Source organism: Palaemon carinicauda, chromosome 23 (assembly GCF_036898095.1).
Source record: "Palaemon carinicauda isolate YSFRI2023 chromosome 23, ASM3689809v2, whole genome shotgun sequence".
Lineage (NCBI taxonomy): Eukaryota > Metazoa > Arthropoda > Malacostraca > Decapoda > Palaemonidae > Palaemon > Palaemon carinicauda.
This window is the reverse complement of record NC_090747.1, coordinates 90,271,671-90,297,414: the sequence shown is the minus strand read 5'-3', so window position 1 is coordinate 90,297,414 and position 25,744 is coordinate 90,271,671. Positions and strand designations below refer to the sequence as shown.

General features: G+C 38.0%; 1 protein-coding gene and 3 long non-coding RNA genes across 4 annotated transcripts; all 4 read left to right on the top strand.

Annotated features, from left to right (window-relative positions):
• Positions 1–2,595: 2,595 nt before the first annotated feature.
• On the top strand, positions 2,596–4,408 carry LOC137616994 (uncharacterized). The gene is made up of 2 exons (XR_011039541.1): positions 2,596–2,726; positions 3,680–4,408. It is a non-coding gene; the product is annotated as an uncharacterized lncRNA (long non-coding RNA).
• Positions 4,409–6,108: 1,700 nt separating this feature from the next.
• LOC137616991 (single insulin-like growth factor-binding domain protein-2) lies at positions 6,109–10,515 on the top strand. The gene is made up of 3 exons (XM_068346855.1): positions 6,109–6,684; positions 7,994–8,117; positions 10,064–10,515. Exons 1-3 carry the CDS (start codon positions 6,629–6,631, stop codon positions 10,265–10,267), a joined length of 384 nt encoding a protein of 127 aa, XP_068202956.1. The 5' UTR covers positions 6,109–6,628; the 3' UTR covers positions 10,268–10,515.
• A 7,229-nt stretch (positions 10,516–17,744) lies between these two features.
• On the top strand, positions 17,745–18,281 carry LOC137616992 (uncharacterized). The gene is made up of 2 exons (XR_011039540.1): positions 17,745–17,970; positions 18,006–18,281. It is a non-coding gene; the product is annotated as an uncharacterized lncRNA (long non-coding RNA).
• Positions 18,282–21,348: 3,067 nt separating this feature from the next.
• LOC137616990 (uncharacterized) lies at positions 21,349–24,966 on the top strand. Its single transcript, XR_011039539.1, has 3 exons — positions 21,349–21,370; positions 23,404–23,521; positions 24,401–24,966. It is a non-coding gene; the product is annotated as an uncharacterized lncRNA (long non-coding RNA).
• The last annotated feature ends 778 nt before the right edge of the window (positions 24,967–25,744 follow it).

Sequence of the window (25,744 nt, the reverse complement as noted above, 5' to 3'; positions counted from 1 at the left end):
CAATGCGGATTGGTGATGGTGGAAGACGTTTGTCTGATCGCTCACAGCAAACCAGCCTAGTATGGGTGTCCCTGACTAGTACAGTTCTGTTGATCATGGCGATACACAAACCCTTTCACCACCTAAGGTATTCCCCGCTTAGAAAGATATATATATATATATATATATATATATATATATATATATATATATATATATATATATAAACGACGGATAATATTCAGATATGCATACAGAGATTCAGCCCTTCCCACCCCCTCCCCTTTCTTAACTACAAGACGCTAGTTTGGGCAATTTGTGGTAGATTGTTGTATTGTTGTTTTCCGAGTGGTTTCCCGTCAGTGTTTAAAGAAATAAAGAAATATATATATATATATATATATATATATATATATATATATATATATATATATATATATATATAAGTAATCCTAGTAAATCGGGAAATGTACTTACCTTGGCATCTAACGTTCACATTCACCTTTCCCCATCTTGGAATACGCAGGGCAAGTTAACCATCGAAACTTCTTCAGAAATTTGTGCAATAAGTCGATTGATTATTGTCGCTGTTGTGCAAAATGGCGAGGGGGGAGTGGCCGATTGCAATTAGCAATGTCCTCAATGGTCAAAGGCTATTGTTACCCTTGGGAAAAGGGGTAAAAAAGAACGAAGAAGCCCCCCCTTCCTCGGCCTCTCCTCTGACCACCTATATACCTCCCACCGTCACCCATCCCACTTGAAAAGGAAGTGATCGTTTGAGGCATCCAGTCCCTTAACGACCGTCAACCAGTTGTTCCTCTTGTCAGGGCGGCCAAGGCCGGTTTGTCCTACATCACTATTTGCGACTCGGTGCTCTCTCCATCGTTCTCATTTTCATTAGAATTTATTCATTATTGTTATTATCGTCTTTAGGTCGCCCCACCCTTTCCTCTCGCTTTATTTTCTTAAATGAAAAATTCTCCATTCCCTCTCGTTTTTTTCATATAGGACAATGCTCACGATTTGGATTTCATGAAATTCGTGTAATTTCCAAATAAAAGAAATTACATTGTAACATCATATCTATGACTTTTCCAAACTTCGAATGGCATGGTAGTGTCCAAAATAAATTCGATGGTAGTTTCATCAAAGGGACCATTAAAATCAAAATACAAAATTATTCAGGGGAAACAATGAAACGTAACCGAAAGGATGGCCTCCAGTTAAATGAAAAGATGACGGAAAATTGATTGGATAACCGATTCTGAATCCATATGGCGTCGTTTGTGTGTGAGTGTGCATCCTGTGTGAGGGGGATTCGTTTCAAAGAAAAAGACACCAGTCACCACACCATCCATCTCCTGACTATGACTGGGTCAAGGGTGATAAGGTGACGATAGACATGTTCGGGAAAGTGCATACCTTTGTTTTTGTTTTCTTCATCATCATCATCAGCAGCAGGTGTTAGTCAACTGCAGGACAAAGGCCCAGACATGTTCACGCGTCTGTTTATGGTCCTTCTATGCCCTTAGCTCATCGGTTCAGCGTCTTCCTTCTGCTTCGTTCGGAATCTCTAGGGACCCATTCTATTATTCTTAATGTTCATCTATTATCTGTCATTTTTTTTTTTTATATGTCTTGCCTATGTCAATTTCTTTTTCTTACATGTTGTTAGAATATCCTTTACTTTAGTTTGCTCTTGTACCCATCTTGCTCTTTTTGTCTCTTAGTGTTATTCCCATCATTATTTTTTTTTTTTTTATACGGCATGCCAAGCAATCTTCCTCAGCATCACCTTGACACTTCCAAAAGGTTTGCATTTACCTCTCTCTCTCTCTCGCTCTCTCTCTCGTAACATATCAACCCTTTTAATATATGGGTCTAGTTTGGTTCCACTTCTCTCCAGTGATCCTTTGCAATCAAAATATCAAATTAGAATACCCCCTTTCTATTGCTGGCATGTCCGATCTCACCCCATCCCCAGTTTGACCAGCTGACAAAATTGATGATTAATGTCAACCTTCAAAGATAACCTTTTCAATAATCTTTTCTGGTTTCTTTTCGAGAGGAATTTGCGTTATACTGTACTCCAGATATGAAAGAATTTTAACTGAACATTTCTTGCGCAATCAGCATCCAGATTATGTCTTGTTACATTTAATTTATGAAAATGGCTTAACGTCTGTTTAATTCTTGTCTTCTCTATTAAATAGCTTCGCTTTTATTAAACAATGATTATTGATTAATAGTGAGCGAGAGTGTTGAAGATTAGTCCATATTTTTCCGTTTTCGGTTTGCTTTTGACAGTTCCCCATACTGAAGATTTAAACAGTTGAAAAGGTAATGGTCTGTTCCCTTGCATAACCAATAAGCCATGAGAAGGACAGTGTCTGCCGTGTCTCTCGATGAGCAATTTCCTGAAGATCTTCGACCTTAGAATACTCAGGATCTGTGAGCAAACGTTCAGAAAGCAATTGCAAAATACGACTTAGTATTCAGTTGCTAACATAAAACCATTGCAGATGTATGACTTTGTATTCATCTAGTTACTAACTTATAATCTAAAACTGTTTTTATAAAACATATATTGATTGAAATTAATCAAAGCTCCCTTTTTCAGCACCTCTGGGCTAAGATGTGCCCCATGTGTAGCTTCTGAGAGTAGATGTCCCAATTCTGCTAAGGAAGGGGAATGTCCGTACGGTATAGTCACCGATATTTGCGACTGTTGCTTCGTGTGTGGTCAGGTGAGTGGGATTGGGATTGTCTTGAAATAAATCTAATATTTAATTCTAATTTTCATTTGCCAGTTTATGGCAAAGTTGAGTTATGGTTTACTTGTTTTGTATATGTATGATTCATAGTGCAAATTTTAATCCGTTTTGTCTTTATTTATAAATTATGGGTATCTATCAATTTTGTAGTGAAAAACGTATGTTATTAATCGTATTTGACGTTGTAGTGAAACTGATTACTTATGGGAAAATTGCAGCTGTTGTGTGAGATTTTCAGTTAATTAGCATTTCTAAATTTATTATAATTTTGATATAATTTAAAGTTAAAATGATTAATTTAAGATCATGCTCATAAACCACGTTTATCAATGACTTAATAATACATTTACAAAGATAACAAGGACCATTTTAATTAAAATTCAGCTGTTTATAATTGAAACATTTCATCTTCATAGAATGTATAAGATAAGTCCAAGGTAAAGAATTCTTAGATTTAACGATACCTTTTTTCAACCGAAGGTTCTCTGTTATCAAATCAAAGTTAGGTTGTTTACAGATAAGGGGTATCCTATCCTACCCCTAGTGATTGCATTATTGCGTTTAATTTAATACTTTATTATAAGTGGGGTGATGCTGATATCACACTTTATTTATCCAATAAAACTATACCTCTATACCTGGTGGCCTATCGGGAACGTCCCTGCCTAGCGAATACGTCCACCAATTGGAAACATCCTTGCTTGGCGATCGCCGAATCAGGGTTCGAGTCCCGCCCAATCTTGATAGTTTCTTGTAGTAACTGGAACCTCACTATCCTTGTAAGCTAAGTTAGATGGGGGTTTTGTGTAGAACCTATAGGTCTGCTTTCTGAGTCATCAGCAGCCATTGAGGTTGCCTGGGCGCTGATCATATGAATATTATGTCCTTTGCCTCTGCCATTTTAAACCTAAACCTTCGCCTTGCAGGGTCCTGGTGACAAATGCGGAGGCTTCTGGAACGTTGACGGGAAATGCGGAACCGGCCTCGAGTGCGTCTCCCCGCAGGCGGATATGTGGGGATTTGAGGGCATATGCAAAGCAGTCGAAGATACGCCCACGACTAAAGAATCCTCCACAGCAGATCCAGACGGCAATATGGTAGAGCCAACAGAGGAAACAACTACAGAATTAAAGGAGTCTTTGATTGTTCAGGCCCTCAAGCAATGAAGAAGCAATCACAGACGAGGAAGCAGAAGGTTTTAGATGGCTAAATTGGATAATACAGGTGCAAGGAAGGGTCACTTCTTCGATTGGGGCTGGCGAGATCTCCTGACTCGGGAGCCAATTACGGAACACTTCTCTGAAGAAAATCCAGGATTTGGTTGTTCAGATTTCATATTCTTAATTTTTAGTCTATTCTAGAAGTAACTAAGAGACGTCTTTTTATTATATGTTACAAAATTTCGAAAATATAACAGGTTTGGTTAAATTTTTGGTCCATTCTCCAGTAGAAAGAACTAAAGGACATATTTCGATTATATCTTACAAAATGTGGAAAATAATGACTCAGGCGTTTGGAAGCAAAACCACTGATAAATCTGCAAATATGAATTCAAACAGTAGCTGTTGACCAATGAAAAAAAATTATAGATTATCACAATAATTCATCATATTTTGTAGCAAGTTCACATTTGACTTGACCTTCGCTGAGGTCATTGTAGAAAACACATCACGTCTCACTGTCCCTGTCCGTTCTGTGATGTTTCACGTTCCATTTTCCCGATTCTTTCATTTGTTTTCCTATTACTTGTCCTCTTTCCTTCATTTCCTATCATTCATCCTCTTAGAACTGGTCACATTACAGCTCTCAGAGGAACAAAAGATCTGAAAATCCTTTTCATAGTAATTCCCATTAGTTGTGTAATCTTGGTAGCATTCTTGTTTTACGTCTTAGGTTACATTTGATTGTATGAACTTTATCTGTGTATATAGATCAGATAAAAATCCTTGTCCTGTACATTCGAAATAAATTATATTCTGCGATAGATCTCGTTTCTGTGTATCATAACTGCCTCAATTGATTTTGTTCAATCCATATATTATTATTATTATTATTATTATTATTATTATTATTATTATTATTATTATTATTATTATTATTATTACTACTACTACTAGTACTACTACTACTACTACTACTACCTAAGCTACAACCCTAGATCGAAAATCAGGATACTTATAAGACCAAGGGCTCCAACAAGGAAATATAGCCTAGTGAGGAGAGGAAATAAACAAATTATATGAAAAAATAATAAACAATTAAGATGAAATATTTTAAGAACAGTAACAACTTCAAAAAAGATCTTTCATAGATAACTATAAAAAGATACTTATGTCAACCTGTTCAATATAAAAAAAAAAAAAACATTTACAGCAAGTTTGAACTTTGGAAGTTCTACTGATTCAACTATCCGATTAGGAAGATCTTTCCACAACTTGGTCATAGCTGGAATAAATCTTCTAGAGTACTTTGTGGCCTAGTATTGAGTCTCGTGATGGAGAAGGCTAGCATACTCACCTTATATAACTACTCTCAGCAATCAAAGAGAGAGAGAGAGAGAGAGAGAGAGAGAGAGAGAGAGAGAGAGAGAGAGAGAAATTGGCCATATGGCCCGTTGTTGGAGCCTGGTAGGCGATTCAGCACCGAAATGAGAGATCTAGGGATTAGGGTGGAGGTTATTATTATTATTACTTGCTAAGCTACAACCCTAGTTGGAAAAGCAGGATGCTATAAGCCCAGGGGCCCCAACAGGGAAAATAGCTCAGTGAGGAAAGGAAACAAGGAAAAATAATATATTTTAAGAAGAGCAACAATATTAAAATAAATATCACTTTATAAACTATAAAAACTTAACAAAACAAGTGAAAGAAAAATAAGATATAAGATAGATCAGTGTGCCCGAGTGTACCCTCAAGCAAGAGAACTCTAACCCAAGACAGTGGAAGACCATGGTACAGAGGCTAAGACACTACCCAAGATTAGAGAACAATGGTTTGATTTTGGAGTGTCCTTCTCCTAGAAGAGCTGCTTACCATGACTAAAGAGTCTCTTCTACCCTTACAAAGAGGAAAGTGGCCACTGAACAATTACAGTGCAGTAAGAAGAAGTGTTTGGTAATCTCAGTGTTGTCAGGTGTACGAGGACAGAGGAGAATATGTAACGAATAGGCCAGACTATTCGGTGTGTGAATATGTAGGCAAAGGGAAAATGAACCGTAACCAGAGAGAAGGATCCAATGTAGTACTGTCTGGCCAGTCAAAAGACCCCATAATTCTCTAGTGGTAGTATCTCAACGGGTGGCTGGTGCCCTGGCCAGCCTACTACCTACTAACTATGAATGAGACTGTGACTGGAAGACTTTGTTGTTATGGCGACGGTCTAGGTGTATTATGCAACTTCCAGGAAACGGTGACGTCAGCAGATAGGTTAAATCCAAAGGAAACCACAAGTTTCACAACGATCAAAGGAATTTTCCTAGAGGTAGAGTTGCTAAGCGTAAATATTACCAAAACAATTCATTCTTCAAATGCTTCCTTACTATTTATAGAATAAAAGAGGAAGTTACATAAATGACGGTGCCTAATACTGAAATATAACGTCATTGTTGACAGGATTTCCCCACGAACTCCAGTCTGAATGTAAACACAATTGTTCAGTTCAAGGTCGGCAGCTGCTATCCCGACCACCAGGCAACGCCTATAACAAGAACAGCCGTTATCGACCCCGTCCGTATCTTGCTACAGGTAAGGTGATTTAAAATCAACAAACCAACCGATTAACCATTTGTTGTCTCGACGGCTTCCTCCTAAGAGGGTTACACATTAAAGCTCCTACGTCCACGGTCTAGGTATATTCGTGCGTGAAGAATCTTCGCCATGGCTTCATCCGCATCGCTTCTACTGCTCCTGTGCATTTCATTGGCAGCTGTCACGTAAGTCAAGTTCTAATCATTTGTTGTGATTTTACTGTCTCATTATCAAGGGCTTTTTCATAGCCCACAAATGCCATCAAAAGTGGATTTCTATATTCTACACATTGCTGTACAACGTCTCAAAATGAAAATATGGTCAGTGCAACTTCTACCTTTTCGAAATCCTGCTGGTTCATCTATATATTTTTATGACAACTGGCGTAAGTGTGATTCCTCTGTAATTATTGCAATCAGTTAGTTTTTTTTCCACCAACACTCTAAGCTCTCATTCATCAGGTTTTGCCTCTTCACGCCACATTCTACGAAATAATCTTTTAAGTATTCTGGGAGTCACTTCATTTTCGACCAGTATCATCTCGGCAGTTATTCCATCGTACCCAGGGGCTTTCCTTCTCTTGAGTTTTTTAATGATAGCTTCGACTTCAAACACACGGAATTCATTCATGGGCACATCAAGGTCTTTCTCAGCTTCAGGTATATCAATCAAATTATTCCTTTCGTATCTCCTATTCATGACCTCACTAAAGTGTTCCATCCAACGTTGCCTTTCTTCATCTTTTGTTGTTATAACAGATCCATCTCTCTTTTTGATTGGTATATGTTTCATCTTTGCCTATGTAGAGATTTCATTAATTATTCTATAAGCAATTCTTACACCATAGCCACTCCGTGAATTCATAGCTTTGTCAGCCTCTTCTGTTAAAGTTTATAACACAAAACAGCCTTCCAGGGCCTTTATACTTTATTCTTGTACTCCAGCACGACTTTATTCAGTTGCTAACCCAAAGCAATTGCAGAAGTATGACTTTGTATTTAGTTGCTAACCCAAAGCAATTCCAGAAGTATGACTTTGTATTCAGTTGCTAACTTAAAGCAATTCCAGAAGTATGACTTTGTATTCAGTTGCTAACTCAAAGCAATTCCAGAAGTATGACTTTGTATTCAGTTGCCAACTTAAAGCAATTCCAGAAGAATGACTTTGTATTCAGTAGCTAACTTAAAGCAATTCCACAAGTATGACTTTGTAATCAGTTGCTAACTTAAGCAATTCCAGAGGCATGACTGTATTCAGTTGCTAACTTAAAGCAATTCCAGAAGTATGATTTTCTATTCAGTTGCTAACTCAAAGCAGTTCCAGAATTATGACTGTATTCAGTTCCTAACTTAAAGCAATTCCAGAAGGACTTTGTATTCAGTTGCTAACCTAAAGCAAATGCAGAAGTATGACTGTATTCAGTTACTATTATAATCTAAAATTATTTTTATGAAACATATGTTGATTTAAGTTAATCAAAGCTCCCTTTTTCAGCACCTCTGGGCTAAGATGTATCCCATGTGTAGTTTCTGAGAGATGTCCCAATTCTGCTAAGGAAGAGGAATGTCCGTACGGTATAGTCACCGATATTTGCGACTGTTGCTTCGTGTGTGGTCAGGTGAGTGGCATTTGAATTGTCTTGAAATAAAACAAATATTCAATTTTAGATTTTCTCTGTCAGATTACAGTAAAGTTGAGTCATGGTTTACTTGTTTTATAAATGTACGATTCAAAGTGCAAATTTTAATCTTTTTTACCTTGATTTTTGAATTATGGGCATCTATTTATTTTGTAGTGAAAAACGCATGTAATTAATCGTATTTGATATGGTATTGAAACTCTGATTGCTTACGGAGGAAAAAAATCGGTTATTTTTGTGTAAGTTTTCCGTCAATTGGTATTCCTAGACTTATAATAATCATGTAGTATAACGTAAAATTAAAATTACTAAGTCTGGATCATGTTTATAAAACACATTTATTGATAAATTAATAACGCATTTATAAAAATATCAAAGAGTTTTTTTTTTAACAAACACTCATCCAATTATTATTGCAACATTTCATCATGGTATGTGCAACATAAGATCCCTTTTTCCACTGAAGGTTCTTCTCTGTTGTCAAGTCAAGGTTGGACTGTTTATGTTTATTATTTATCCTATCCCTGGTGATTGCATTACCGCGTTTACTTTAATAATTCATCATGAGCGTGATGGCGCTGATATCACACTTTCTTTATTCCATAAAACTATACCTCTATACCTGGTGCATCATGATAGAAGGCTAGTGGTGGCCTATTTAAAAACGTCCCTGTCTGGGGTTCGAGTCCCTTTCAAGCTCGATAGTTTCTTGTAGTGTCTGCAACCTCACTAACCTTGTGAGCTAAGTTGGATGGGGGTTTTGTGTAGAGCTTATAGGTCTACTTTCTGAATCGTCAAGTTGGATGGGGTTTTGTGTAGAGCTTATAGGTCTACTTTCTGAGTCACCAAGTTGGATGGGGTTTTTTGTAGAGCTTATAGGTCTACTTTCTGAGTCACCAAGTTGGATGGGGTTTTTTGTAGAGCTTATAGGTCTACTTTCTGAATCATCAAGTTGGATGGGGTTTGTGTAGAGCTTATAGGTCTACTTTCTGAATCATCAAGTTGGATGGGGGTTTTGTGTGGAGCTTATAGGTCTACTTTCTGAATCATCAAGTTGGATGGGGTTTAGTGTGGAGCTTATAGGTCTACTTTCTGAATCACCAAGTTGGATGGGGGTTTTGTGTGGAGCTTATAGGTCTACTTTCTGAATCACCAAGTTGGATGGGGGTTTTGTGTGGAGCTTATAGGTCTACTTTCTGAATCATCAAGTTGGATGGGGGTTTTGTGTGGAGCTTATAGGTCTACATTCTGAATCACCAAGTTGGATGGGGGTTTTGTGTGGAGCTTATAGGTCTACATTCTGAATCACCAAGTTGGATGGGGGTTTTGTGTGGAGCTTATAGGTCTACTTTCTGAATCATCAAGTTGGATGGGGTTTAGTGTGGAGCTTATAGGTCTACTTTCTGAATCACCAAGTTGGATGGGGGTTTTGTGTGGAGCTTATAGGTCTACTTTCTGAATCATCAAGTTGGATGGGGTTTAGTGTGGAGCTTATAGGTCTACTTTCTGAATCACCAAGTTGGATGGGGGTTTTGTGTGGAGCTTATAGGTCTACTTTCTGAATCATCAAGTTGGATGGGGGTTTTGTGTGGAGCTTATAGGTCTACTTTCTGAATCATCAAGTTGGATGGGGGTTTTGTGTGGAGCTTATAGGTCTACATTCTGAATCACCAAGTTGGATGGGGGTTTTGTGTGGAGCTTATAGGTCTACATTCTGAATCACCAAGTTGGATGGGGGTTTTGTGTGGAGCTTATAGGTCTACTTTCTGAATCATCAAGTTGGATGGGGTTTTGTGTGGAGCTTATAGGTCTACTTTCTAAATCACCAGAAGCCATTGAGGTTGCCTGGGCGCTGATCATATAAATATTATGCCCCTTCCCTGCCATCCAAGAGCACTCTTTAAACCTAAACCTTTGCCTTGCAGGGTCCTGGTGACAAATGCGGAGGCGTTTGGAACATTAAAGGGAAATGCGGAACCGGCCTCGAGTGCGTCTCCCCGCAGGCGGATATGTGGGGATTTGAGGGCATATGCGAAGCAGTCGAATATACGCCTACGACTGAAGAATCCTTTACAGCAGATCCAGACGGCAATATGGTAGAGCCAACTGAAGAAACAATTACAGAATGAAAGGATTCTTTGATTGTTCAGGCCCTCGAGCAGTGAAGAAGCAATCACAGGCGAGGAAGCATTGTTTATTTGAATATCATCCACCCCTGGTTCTTGAATGTAAATTCTTACTTTTAATGTAAAAAAATAAAAATTGCAAAAATACTAGCTGAAAATTGCAAAATAACCTACCTGAAAGTTGCAAAAAAACACACTGAAATTGCAAAACAAATTGTGTAAATTGAAAAAAAAGAAAAAAACTCACTGAAAATTTACTTAGGTATGAGACTTTGTGTAGAACACAATAATTGATAATATTTTGTAAATTCTATTTTTTTTTTCTTATATCCTGCAGGTTTTTATTGGTGAGAGTGTTCTATTAGGTTTCATGCTCCACTCACCCGATTCTTTCATATTTTTATTTCCTATAACTTTTCCTCTTTCCTTCATTTCCTATCATTCATCCTCTTAGAACTGGTCACATTACAGTTCTCAGAGGAACAAAAGATCTGAATATCATTTTCATAATAATTCCCATTAGTTGTGTAATCTTGTTAGCCACACTCGGTAGCATTCTTGTTTTACGTCTTAGGTTACAGTTGATTGTATGAACTTTATCTGTGTATATAGATCAGATAAAAAACCTTGTCCTGTACATTCGAAATAAATTATATTCTGCGATAGCACTTATTTCTGTGTACATTATTATTATTATTATTATTATTATTATTATTATTATTATTATTATTATTATTAGCTAAGCTACAACCCTAGTTGGCCAAGCAAGATGCTTTAAACCCAAGTGCTCCAACAAGGAAATTAGCCCAGTGAGGAATGAAAACAAGGAAATAAATAAACTACAGAAGAAATAATGAACAAATAAAATAAAACATTTTAAGCAAAGTAACAACATTAAAATAGACCGTTCATAAATAAACCTGAAAAACACAAGAGGACGAGAAATAAGATAGAATAGTGTGCCCGAGTGTGCCCTCAAGCAAGAGAGCTCTACGGTCTACCCCAAGACAGTGGAAGGCCATGGTACAGAGGCTATGGCAGTATATTGCACATAGTGTTGCCGTTTGAAAATCCTATTTCAATCTAACAGAGTTTGACAACATTGAAACAAAGAATCAACAGATGAAGGATAATCATCCAATTTTAGTAATGAAGTGATATGACGGATTTTGTGTCACTAGTAAAACCTGCAACGCAATAGCTATAACCAACACTATTGATTGGTATAGTGATGTAACTGATAGCTGATTATATGCCATGAGCATAATCGGTGTTTGAATTATGTATGGCTGATCCAAGAAGAGCAACCAGTCTAGCATTTCTGAGAATGGAGAAAGCTAATGAAAAGCTTACGACTTGAAGGTTAGGTTTTGTTATTTTGATAAGTATCAAAACAACTTGGATGGTAAATGAAGAATGTAGCCCTTCTTCTTCTTCTTTCGACCTTATTAGTTAGGCTTACTATACAGGAGGGTCAGCCGCTCGAGTCTATTTTATCCATCTATTTCTATTCCTTGCATCTTCTTCCCCAAGTCCCTCGTCACCACATCCATACATCTGATCCGCTGACGTCCCCAGGCTCCTCCCCATCACTGCCATGTTCTAAACTCTCTTGACTATTCCACCTCTGCCTTTAGTTTATTAGGAGACATTTTGTCTCGAAGAAAAAGAACAACCCTCTCCATTTTTGGATGTTGCCAAGCGTCAAAAGTATAACAGGAAGGAAAAGCGATAATCAGTTATGTTACTAACTGACAAATATTCAACCTTCTCTGAATGTTTATTGTAACTGAACTGTATAGCAAAGTTTAAATAAATATTTGTGTATAAATAACACAATTATTATTTGCCAAGCTACAGCCCTAGTTGGAAAAGCAGGATGCTATAAGCCCAAGGGACCCAAAAGGGAAAATACCTCAATGAGGAGAGGAAATAATGAAATAAACTACAAGAGAAGTTTAAGAGCAATAACAACATTAAAATAAATTTTTCATATATAAGCTATAAAAACTTCAAAATAACAAGAGGAAGAGAAATAAGATATAATAGCCTGTCTGAGTGGACCCTAAAGCAAGAGAACTCTACCCCAAAACAGTGGAAGACCATGGTACAGAAGCTATGGCACTACCGAAGACTAGAGAACAATGATTTGATTTTGGAGTGTTCTCCAAGAGTAGGTTCTTAGGCTACCATAGCTAAAACGTGTCTTCTACCCTTACCAAGAGGAAAGTAGTCACTGAACAACTACGGTGCAATAGTTAAACCCTTGAGCGAAGATGAATTGTTAGGTAATCTCAGACTATTCGGTGTATGTGTATGCAAAAGGAAAAATGAGCCGTAGCGAGAAAGAGGGATCCAATGTAATACTGTCTGGCCCGTCAAAAGAGCAATAAAATAATACACACACACACACACACACACACACACACACACACACACACACATATATATATATATATATATATATATATATATGTATATATATATATATATATATATATATATATATAAATACATATATTGACGACTGTTTTTTTTCTTTTAAAAGAGGTACTTCAAAAAACTTTTCCCTTCGAACTCTATGAGCAAGATTTTCGAGATGAAATAGCTTTCTCCATGCCAGTCTCCATCCTTGTTGAGATCCACCAGCGTCGACTCACTACCAGGTCGCTAATTTGAAATTTAGGACAATAGAGGTAAAGTCATTTAACGAAAATCTCCGGCGCACAGAAACAAAACTAGGACTTAGAGACAACTTTTTCAATATATATATATATATATATATATATATATATATATATATATATATATATATATATATATATATATATATATATACACATATGTATATATATATATATATATATATATATATATATATATATATATACACTGGGATATTTTTCATGTCGGAGCCCTTAGGCTTATGGCATCCTGTTTTGCCAACTAGGGTTGTAGCTTAGCTAATAATAATAATAATAATAATAATAATAATAATACGTTGTAAGATGTTTGACTGCTGATGGCTTTTTGTGCATAAGTCTTAAGCGACTGATGCTGCGGAAGTGTTTTGAACAGATAGGTTCAACCCCGATTTCGTAATTTCAGTATCAATATAGCAATGCTTATTGTGTGCTTATTAATTTCTCAAGACACCTTGTTAGGTGAAATCGGTTAATATTGAAGGCATGTAAATCAATAGAAGTAAAAGAACACACAGAATATCCTGTCTTGAAGTTAATAACATATCTCTCGTCACATATTCATAAAATATATGTTTGGATAGACTGCGTATCTCGCGTGCTCCCTCTATTTAATATTTGCCTCTTGCTAACAGACTCACCTTACGTTACAACGTCGTTGAGAGAGAGAGAGAGAGAGAGAGAGAGAGAGAGAGAGAGAGAGAGAGAGAGAGAGAGAGAGAGAGAGAGAGTAAATGACCTGTCGACTGTCGTTGGAACCTGGTAGGCCATTCAGCACCGAAATGAGTTAGCTACGGTTCAGGATGAGGATTAAACACCCATGAGACCGTGATTGGAATACTTTGTAGTTACGGCCACGGTCTAGGTATATCGTGCAAATGTTATCGTCAAATCACAACTTCCAGGAAACTGTGACGTGAGCAGATAGGCTAAATCCAATTTAAACCGGAACAATCATAGGCATTTTCCTAGAGGTAGAGTTGCCAAGCGTAAATATTACCAAAATCATTTATTCTTTAAATCCTTTCTGACGGTTTGAAGAAAAGGGGGAGGAGTTACATAAATGACGACGCCTAATACTGAAATACAACATCATTGTTGACATGGGCTCCCAACGAACTCCGCCCTAAATGTAAACACTCAATTGTTCGGTTTAAGCTCGGCAGCTGCTATCCTGACAAGGGAACGCCTATAACAAGAGGCGCCGTTACCGACTAACCATTCGTTGTCTCGACGGCGTCCTCCTAAGCAGGTTATACATTAGTCCTACGTCCACGGTCTAGGTATATTCGTGCGTGAAGAATCTTCGCCATGGCTTCATCCGCTTCGCTTCTACTGCTCCTGTGCATTTCATTGGCAGCTGTCACGTAAGTCAAGTTTTAATCATTTGAGTAAATATATGACACTATCATTTCTAGCCAGATACATGAACCATATATTTTTCCTACACGATATCTTATGTTTTATGCATTTCTGGTCTTGATTATGGGGGCGCAAACCACGCGTTCATGAGTTTTTAGACCCCCTTATGTAAAGACAATAATGGGAGACCCCAGTGGGAAACCGGTATATTTGGGTGGGGGAAATGTCATAAACGAGTGATTTGCAGCAATAATAATGGTCAGAAATGCAAAATAAGCCCAAGATAACCAGTTGGAAAAATATATGGTTCATGTAAATGGTTGAAAATAGGGCAAAACGTGATTTAACTTTTGAGATTTGTAAAAGGGTACAGAACCTAATAGTTCCCAGGTCAGGACTCCCGGACTCCAAATCCCAGGTCACAAAACTTCCCAGGTCGGACACCCCCTTCCCAGATCACAAACTAAAAGTAAATCACAGATAAATCCGTCCATTTTGAAAAAGTAAATCACAACTAATTCCTTACCTTATGATTGACATCGTCTCTTTTTTTTTTCTTGGCAATCGTTACAAAAGCTATGGAGTAGAAAACGTGCTGGCCTTCCCTGGGAATTAAGTCAGAATCGGACCTTTGAGCCATTATTTCGCTGTTATTTTCTTACTTTCACATGAGTAACATTACCTATACACTAAACGGAGAGCATTACCATCATAATCAATTGCCGACATAAACGAAATTACACTAATTTTCGAAATAGATTGATGTGCTTCGCTTAAGTTCACTCTTCGCGACATCTTTACGAGATGGTGGTCAAATTAAAACTGACCTGACAAATACGTTATTGTAAATGCACAGAAAGCTCCGCAATCCACGGAAACAGCGCATGCGCAGTAAGTCTCCTTCAGTCTCTCAAATGTAAACAATGAACTTCACATTTAAATCGACTGAGATGTAAGTTATTATACCCCAGTCCCCATTAAACATATAGAGAAAAACACCAAACTAGCCAACACTCAACCATTTCTTATAACGAATTTCATTTTCGCTAGCAATTAAACTATCATATATTAACCATAATTTATTGTGATGTTACTATGTCTCATTGGTTATTATGCGTTGTGTATCTTATTGTATAGATAAGGGAAAATCTTAGTTTCATGTAGAAAATATGAACATGTGTTGTGATCATACTAGCTTGGTCTCATAGATTATCATGTATCTTATCATTATAAAGATAAGTATACATGTTAGTTTCACGTTGAATATACGAAAATCAACGATAACATAAAAGTAGAATGAGCAGTAGATTTGTTTGTTATCTGTAACATCCGAAATGCCTTGACGACAAATTTTATGAAAATACGAGAAGAAATAAATAGTTTTGAGAAGACAAATAATGGGGAATGGTAAGATAGTAATATTGATTACATTCCTAATCTTGAATGATATTTGAAAGGCTTGTTTGGGCTTCCATTTAAAACGGAGACATTACCGTCACTGTGTCGAAACGAAGTGATTAGTTTAAAGGTTTAAAGGTCTCTCATGAATGGCAGAGGCAAGGGACAGTGACATTGCCCCATCGAGCTGGACAATGCCCTAGAGACTGACCATATGTTATATGGTCAGCGCCCAAGCCCCCTATCCACCCAAGCTAGGACCAGGGAGGGCCAGGCAAATGGCTGCTGATGACTCAACAGATAGACCTATAGGCTCCCCCAAACCCCCCAACCTTAGCTCACAAGGATGGTAAGGTTGCAGACACTAATGGCACTAACGAGACTGAGCGGGACTCGAACCCCCGACTGGCAAACACCAGAAAGAGACGATACCAATCATGCCACAACAACCTCATGATAGATAGTCATCATATACTCTTAGATGACTGTTATAATTGAATAAGTCAAATTTTAGGCTACAGTTGAAAGGATGAACAGCCCAGACCTTCTGGAAATAATAAAAAAGAAAAAATTAGGAAGCTTAAAAACCAAGGGAACGACAGACTACCTCGTAAGTGACTGGGGTACATGTTCATTTTTTATTCCTCCAAGAAAAGCTTACATGACAGTCTACTAACAAAAAAGTATATTCCACGAGGGAAAGCTTACAATGATAGACTGCTAACAGGAAATTCACCTATTCTTTTATAAATTCACCAAGTCTTTTATATATTCACCTAGTCTTTTATCTATTTATTTTTATTTTAGAGTTTCTGGACTGACCTGCGCGTCGTGTGAAACTGTCAGGTGTGCAAGTCCTGAGTCACTTAACTGCCCTCTTGGGGCTGTGGAGAGGCAGTGTGGATGCTGTTACGAATGTCGCAAGGTTAGTATATCTCTCTCTCTCTCTCTCTCTCTCTCTCTCTCTCTCTCTCTCTCTCTCTCTCTCTCTCTCTCTCTCTCTCAAATAAAAACTAGTATTATAATGGCAGTTATCTTGAAAATATGCCCTGCAAATTGGAATTTATCTCGCAAATAGCTTGCCTAGTTCTTAGGTACAGTTAGACCCAAGAATTTCTGGCACGCCATGGTCTGGAAGTGCACCTTGTCACACCCTTACTGCGGGGCGAGTAACCAAATGTAAGTTCAAAGAGAGATGACAACGGTCGGCTGGGCTACATACAGGAACCCTCCGCTCAGTAATGGTGTGATAGGGTGCACTTCCTTAGAGCTAGGTGTCAACTGTACCCGTGAGATACCATTTAGCAAAACCATTTTTTTTCAAGAGTAGCTTATGTTTTGAAAATGTTCTTTATCCTTTTATTCAAAGGGGGTTTCAATTGCAAGAACGAATCTTATATTCAGTGGGCTCTTTCCTCTTGGTAAGGGTATAAGTGACTTTTTAGCTATGGTAAGCAGCTCTTCTTGGAGAAGGACACTCCAAAATCAAACCATTCTTCTCTAATCTTGGGTAGTGCCATAGCCTCTTTACCATTATCTTCCACTGTCTAGGGTTAGAGTTCTCTTGCTTGAGGGTAAACTCGGGCAAACTATTCTATCTTATTTCTCTTCCTCTTTTTTTTTTTAAAGTTTTCATAGTTTATATAGGAAATGTTTATTTTAGTGTTTCTGTTCTTAAAATATTTTAGTTTCCCTTGTTACCCTTTCCTCATTGGGCTATTTTCCCTGTTGGGGCCCCTGGACTTATAGCATCCTGCATTTCCAACTAGGGTTGTAGCTTAGCGAATAATAATAATAGATAGTAACCCACACTCGCTCCTTCCAGGCCGAAGGCGAAGAGTGTGGTGGCAGCTACAACATCTTTGGCACCTGCGCTGAAGGGCTGATCTGTGATGGAGGACGAGGCTGGAGGAGACCAGGTCATTGCAAGACCCAGGAACAGGTGGAGAGCGACCGAACGTCTACCACTAGTGGTACCAGTACCACCACCCCCAGTGGTCCTCTGTGGGAGTAGATAGAGACCGTTTAACTGTTGTAGGGCGAGTTTACACGGTCGAACGCAGTTCGACAGTCAAGTGTTTAAATGATGTTCGAAAGTGTGAACAGGGTATTTGGTTGTCGAACACGTTCGTCGAGCGGTTCGAAGAGTCTGTTCTCGCCTGACTTTCGTGGGCGGGACTTCATTGTCCACAAACTTCATGCATTTGTGACTGAATCCACCTCTTCGAACCGTTTGATAAGCAGGTTCGACAGACGGGTTCGATGAACTTGATAAGCAGGTTCGACAAACGGGTTCGATGAACCGTTCGACCGTGTGAACCCCTGTTTAAGAGAGGTTGGATGGAAAATGACCCCAAGAGGGGCTTTGGTGAAAAGATGGGCTACTGGCATTGTTGATCCTTTGTGCCGCAGATATGCATTTTAATCTTACCAGCAGAACAATCGGTTTCTACTATTAATATTATCTCTTTTTGGTATGTAAAGTTATAGAACAATGCTTTTGGCAGTTATGGATTTAACGCGTTTGAAATTATTAAAGAATTTATTAATTCGGATTTTTGTTTTATTTTCTTGTGGGTTATACATTATGTATATCAGTAACTTGAATGAAAGACAGATTTGAAACTAGTTAACCAAGTACCCTGGGTGTGTTTTTGTTATGTAATCTCTGACAAGAAAGTTATTCCAATCCGGTGTTGTTTTGTAAACAACCCTACAAATAAGACAGTGCTTAAAAATTATCAAAGATCTTTTCGGACAAGAGAGACTTGGAATTAAAATGTAAACTTGAAATAAATCTTATTTAATGTTAATCATATGCATTAAGAAAATGACTTCTTACGGTTTTATCGAAGCCGAAATTATCATATAATTGACAGATTGAAAGTTTTCAATCTTCACAACTTTCAGTCAGAGATGCTGGAAAAAAAAAGAACGAAAAATTTTAAAAGCATCTTATACTCTTGTTTTACCAGAATGAATCACGATTGAAACAACTATTTAAAAGTCGGTCATGAATGGCAGAGGCAAGGTGACATTGTCCTAGCAATCAGGACAATGCCCTAGAGACTGACCATATATTATAGGATCAGCGCCCAAGCCTCCTCTCCACCCAAGCTAGGACCAGGGAGAGCCAGGCAGTGGCTGCTGATGACTCGGCAGATAGACCTATAGCCTCCCCCAAACCCCCCCCCCCCCCCTGGTATCACAAGTATGGTAAGGTTGCAGACGCTAATGGCACTAACGAGTCTGAGCGGGACTCGAAACCCGGGACTAGCAAACACCAGGCAGAGACGTTACCAATCAGGCCACAGCAACCTCTGGGAGCAATTATACTTTTAAGTTTCTTCCATTTCCTTTTCACATAAAGGTTAAAAGGTGACTGGTTTCAGTTCCGGTTCCATCAGAATAGATGCTCACCAGAACGTCAGCCGGGCAAGCCCAACCCCCCCCCCCCTGTGGTGCCCTACCACAGCAGAAGCCTCCCCAGTAATCAGCTTAAACTCACAGTCCTGGGCGGGGATCGATCTCTTGCCATGCGAAATGCTAGGCAAACACGTTACCACTGTACTATTTTTTTTCAGGACCTCAATATGTATTTTCTTCGTTAGTCATTAATTACTGTCGTCGAGTTCCTTTGCCTTTGTGTCACTATTGCACATAAAACAGTCAAGCGATGCAATACGCATCACAGTGATTAATTCAAAGAGATATTCATGATTTGTATTATTGTTGCTACAGCATTTCAGCAGATAGGTAAGTATCAGGAAACGTTCACAGGATAGATTCTCATAGTTCACAATTTTTATTTCATTCCCCATCAATGTTATGTTGGTTTTAATCTTAGTAAATTGATAATACGTAAAGGAAGTACATTATCAAGAGAAATATTTTCATGAAAATTATAAATTTCCTTATATGAATAAACTGAAACGCTTTGACCTTGTAAGTTAATTCTTGAAATTACAGTATTATCTTTTAGTGGCCGTATATGAAGAGATAAGAAATCTATTTTTTGAATGGAGAATACATTCAGAAAACGTCATACTATTTAAAAACTGATGAAAATTACCCTTAATCAGGTTGCAGCAAAAGTAAATATTTGTAGAAATACTGTTTCTTGCATAAAAAACAAAAATAAAAGTCATTTAAAAAAAAATTAAAGTACCGTTTAAAGAGACTACGCGTATATAAATTAGACTTATCAGGATGTAACAAGAAACTATATTTCCTAAATCAAAAATATTATATCTGAGATTATCTTGGCCTGAAAGAAATGGATCATCTGCTTTTTAAGAAAACTATCGGAAATAAAATCATATACACATTTTCTCCTGCCCAGTTAAAAAAAAGTTTCTGAAGTAGATCACACACACACACACACACACACACACACACACACACACACACACACACACATATATATATATATATATATATATATATATATATATATATATATATATATATATATATATATATATATATACACTAGGATATTTTCTCCATGTTGGAGCCCTTAGGCTTATAGCATCCAGTTTTTCATACTAGGGTTGTATCTTAGCTAGTGCTTAATAATAATGTATGCGTGTTAAGGCAACTCTTGATATCGAGCACATGCGAGAGAACGTGCCACATACAGATGAGGGGTTGTAAATTTTGCGCAGATTTCTAAAGCGACTGATGATGACGAAGATGGGTTCAACCCCGATTTCGTAATTTCAGTACCAATATAGCAATGCTAATTGTGTGCTTATTCATTTCTTAAGACACCTTGTTAGGTGAAATCTGTTAATATTGAAGACATGTAAATCAATAGAAGTGAAAGAACACATAGTATATCTTGTCTTCAAATCTATAATATTTCTCTCGTCACATATACATAAAACATATGTATGGATAGTGCATATCTCGCGTGCTCCCGTTATTTAATATTTGCCTCTTGCTAACAGACTCACCGTATGTTACAACGTCTGTTGAGAGAGAGAGAGAGAGAGAGAGAGAGAGAGAGAGAGAGAGAGAGAGAGAGAGAGAGAGAAATTGGGCAAATGACCTGTCGACTGACGTTGGAACCTGGTAGGCCATTCAGCACCGAAATGAGTAAGCTACGGTTCAGGATGAGGATTAAACACCAATGAGACCGTGATTGGAATATTTTGTGGTTACAGCCACGGTCTAGGTATATCATGCAAATGTTACCAATTTAAACCGGAAAAAATCATAGGAATTTTCCTAGAGGTAGAGTTGCCAGGCGTAAATATTACCAAAATCATTTATTCTTTAAATCCTTTCTGACGGTTTGAAAAAAAAGGGGGAGTTTCATAAATGACGACGCCTAATACTGAAATAGAACGTCATTGTTAACATGGGCTCAACACCAACTCCACCCTAAACGTAAACACTCAATTGTTCGGTTTAAGCTCGGCAGCTGCTATCCTGACAAGGAAACGCCTATAACAAGAGGCGCCGTTACGAACTTACGGACTAACCATTTGTTGTCTCGACGGCGTTCTCGGTCCTCTTAAGCCGGTTACACATTAGTCCTACGTCCGCGGTCTAGGTATATTCGTGCGTGAAGAATCTTCGCCATGGCTTCATCCGCATCGCTTCTACTGCTCCTGTGCATTTCATTGGCAGCTGTCACGTAAGTCAACTTTTAATAATTTGGGTAAATATATGATACTATCATTTTTAGCCAAATACATGAACCATATATTTTTCCTACTCGGTATCTTGTGTTTTATACATTTCTGACCTTGATTATTGGGGCAAATCACCCGTTTATGAGTTTTCAGATCCCCTTCTGTAAAGACAATTATGGGAGACCCCAGTGGGAAACAGGTTTTTTGGGGGGTGGGTGGGGAAATGTTATAAACGAGTTATTTGCAGCAATGATAAAAGTCAGAAATGCAAAATAAGCCCAAGATAACCAGTTGGAAAAATATATGGTTCATGTAAATGGTTGAAAATAGGCCAAAAGGTGTTATCAAAAGGTGATTATTTAACTTTTGAGATTTGTAAAAGGGTACAGAACCTAACAAACCCACCTAACCTAACCTAGTAGTTCCTAGGTCACGACCCCTATCCCGGGGGCAAGCCCCTCGGCCACCTTCCCAAGTCACAACCCCTAGTCGGGAGCAAGCCCCCAGGACCCCCCCTTCCCGGGTCACAAACTAAAAGTAAATCACAAATAAATCCTTAGATTATAATAAAGTAAATCACAAATAAATCCTTCCATTATGAAAAAGTAAATCACAATATTTCCTTTTTTTTTTTCTTGGCAATCGTTACAAAAGCTTAGCAGTAGAAAAGTGCTGGCCTTCCCTGAAAATTAAGTCGGAATCGGACCTTTGAGCCATTATTTCTCTGCTATTTTTTTTTTAATTTCACATGAGTAACAATACCATCATAATCAATTGCCGACATTAAAGAAATTACACTAAATTTCGAAATAGATTGATGTGCTTCCCTGAAGTTCACTCTTCGATACATCTTTACGAGATGGTGGTTAACTTAAAACTGAAGGCGAAGGTAGGAAATAAATGACTGTTGTAGAACAACATCCGGGAATTATAAGCTGTTAATTGGTTTAAATATACCACCTGACAAATACGTCATTGCAAATGCACAGAAAGCTCCACAATCCATGGAAAAACACATGCGCAGTAAGTTCCCTTCAGTCTCTCAAATGTAAACAATGGACAGAGTAAAAAACATACTTTACATTTAAATCGACAGATATGTAAGTTATGCCCCAGTCCCCATTAAACATATAGAGAAAAACACCAAACTAGCCAACACTCATCCATTTCTTATAGCGAATTTAATTTTTGCTAGCAATTAAACTATCATATATTAACCATAATTTGTTGTGATGTTACTATGTCTCATAGGTTATTATGCATTGTGTATCTAGATAAGTGAAAATGTTAGTTTCATGTAGAAAATGCGAACATTTATTGTGATCATACTAGCTTTGTCTCATAGATTATTATCTTATCATTATATAGATAAGTATACATGTTAGTTTCATGTTGAATATACGAAAATCAACGATAACATAAAAGTAGAATGAGCAGAAGATTTGTTTGTTATCTGTAACATCCGAAATGCCTTGACGACAAACTTTATGGAAATAAGAGGAGAAGAAATGAGGTTTTAATAGGACAAATAAGTGGAAATGGGAAGATAGTAATATTGATGAAATTTCTAATCTTGTTGGAGGATATTTGAAAGGCTTGTTTGGGCTTCCATTTAAAACTGAGACATTACCGTCACTGTGTCGAAACGAAGTGGTTAGACATGATAGATAGACATCAAATACTCATACGCGACTGTTATAACTGAATAAGTAAAATTTTAGGCTACAGTTGAAAGGATGAACAGCCCAGACCTGCAGGAAATAATAATAAAAAAAAATTAAGAAGCTTAAAACCCAAAGGAATGACAGACTACCTCGTAAGTGACTGGGGGATCATGTTCATTTTTTATTCCTCCAAGAAAAGCTTACACAACAGTCTGCCAACAAAAAAAGTTTATTTCACCAGGGAAAGCTTACAATTATAGTCTGCTAACAGAAAATTCACCTAGTCTTTTATAAATTCTCCTAGTCTTTTATAAATTCACCAAGTCTTTTATATATTCACCTAGTCTTTTATCTATTTATTTTTATTTTAGAGTTTCTGGACTGACCTGCGCGTCGTGTGAAACTGTCAGGTGCGCAAGTCCTGAGTCACTTAACTGCCCTCTTGGGGCTTTGGAGAGGCAGTGTGGATGCTGTTACGAATGTCGTGAGGTTAGTATCTCTCTCTCTCTCTCTGTCTCTCTCTCTCTCTCTCTCTCTCTCTCTCTCTCTCTCTCTCTCTCTCTCTCTCAAATATAAACTAGTAATATAATGGCAGTTATCTTGAAAATATGCTATGCTAAATTGGAATTTATCTTGCAAATAGCTTTCCGAGTTCTTAGGTACAGTTAGACCCAAGAATTTCTGGCACGCCATGGTCTGGAAGTGCACCTTGTCACACCCTTACTGCGGGGCGAGTAACCAAATGTAAGTTCAAAGAGAGATGGCATCAGCGGTCGGCTGGGCTACATACAGGAACCCTCCGCTCAGTAATGGTGTGATAGGGTGCACTTCCTTAGAGCTAGGTGTGCCAACTGTACCCGTGAGATACCATTTAGCAAAACCATTTTTTTTCCAAAATTAGCTTACGTTTTGAAAATGTTCTGTATCCTATTATTCAATGGAGGTTTCAAATGCAAGAACGAATCTTATATTCAGTAGGCACTTTCCTCTTGATAAGGGTATAAGCAGCTCTTCTAGGAGGACACAAACATCAAACCAGTGTTTTCTAGCCTTGGATAGTGCCATATCCTCTGAACCATCATCTTCCACTGTCTAGGGTTAGAGTTCTCTTGCTTGAGGGTACACTCGGGCACACTATTCTATCTTATTTCTCTTCCTCTTGTTTTGTTAAAGTTTTTATAGTTTATATAGGAAATGTTTATTTTAATGTTACTGTTCTTAAAATACTTTAGTTTCTCTTGTTCCCTTTTCCCACTTTACTATTTTCCCTGTTGGAGCCCCTGGGCTTATAGCATCCTGCTTTTCCAACTCGGGTTGTAGCTTAGCAAGTAATAATAATCGATAATAACCCACACCCGCTCCTTCCAGACCGAAGGCGAAGAGTGTGGTGGCAGCTATAACATCTTTGGCACATGCGCTGAAGGGCTGATCTGTGATGGAGGACGAGGCTGGAGGAGACCAGGTCATTGCAAAACCCAGGAACAGCTGGAGAGTGACCGAACGTCTACCACTAGTGGTACCAGTACCACCAGTGGTCCTTTGTGGGAGTAGATAGAGACCGTTTAACTGTTGTAGGGCGGGTTTACACGGTCGAACGCGGTTCGACAGTCAAGTGTTTAAATGATGTTCGAACGTGTGAACAGGGTATTTGGTTGTCGAAGAAAGCCTTTTCTCGCCTGACTTTTGTGGACGGGGCTTCATTGTCCATAAACCTTATGCATTTGTGACTGATTCCACCTCTTCGAACCGTTTGACGAGCAGGTTCAACAAACGGGTTCGACGAACCGTTCGACCGTGTAAGCCCTTGGATGGAAAATGTCCCCAAGAGGGGCTTTGGTGAAAAGATGGGCTACTGGCATTGTTGATCCTTTGTGCCGCAGATATGCATTTTAATCTTACCAGCCGAGCAATCACTTTCTACGATTAATATTATCTCCTTTTGGTATGTAAAGTTATATAATAATGCTTTTGGCAGTTATTGATTTAACGTGTTTGAAATTATTAAAGAATTTATTCATTTGGATTTTTGTTTTATTTTCTTGTGGGTTATACAATGTGTATATCAGTAACTTGAATGAAAGACAGATTAGAAACTAGTTAACCGAGTGCCCTGGAATTTTTTTATATTCTGTGATCTCTGACATGAAAGTTATTCCAATCCTGTGTTGTTTTGTAAACAACCCTACAAATAAGACAGTGCTTAAAATTATCAAAGATCTTTGTCGGACAAGAGCGACTTGGAAATAAAATGTGAACTTGAAATAAATCTTATATGTTAATCATATACACTAAGAAAATAACTTCTTACGGTTTTGTCGAAGCCTAAATTGTCATATACTGTAATTGACAGATTGAAAGTTTTCAAGCTTCACATCTTTCAGTCAGAGATGCCGGGGAAAAAAGAACGAAAACTTTTTAAAGCAACTTTTGTTCAGAATGAATCACGTATGAAACAACTATTTAAAGGTGACTCGTGTATGGGAGAGGAAAGGGACAGTGACATTGCCCTAGCAATCAGGACAATGCCCTAGAGACTGACCATATATTATATATAGGACCAGGGACGGCCCAGCAGTGTCTGCTGGTGACTCGTCAGATAGACCTATAGGCTCCTCCAAACCTTATCTTACAAGGATGGTAAGGTTGCAGACACTAATGTCACTAGCGAGACTCGAACCCCCGGACTAGCAAACACCAGGCAGAGACGTTACC

Coding starts and splice junctions, on each gene's coding strand:
- LOC137616991 (XM_068346855.1), top strand. CDS start 6,629: ATGGCTTCATCCGCATCGCTTCTACTGCTCCTGTGCATTTCATTGGCA. Junction 6,685..7,993: donor ATTTCATTGGCAGCTGTCAC/GTAAGTCAAGTT, acceptor TCCCTTTTTCAG/CACCTCTGGGCTAAGATGTA. Junction 8,118..10,063: donor GTTGCTTCGTGTGTGGTCAG/GTGAGTGGCATT, acceptor TTTGCCTTGCAG/GGTCCTGGTGACAAATGCGG.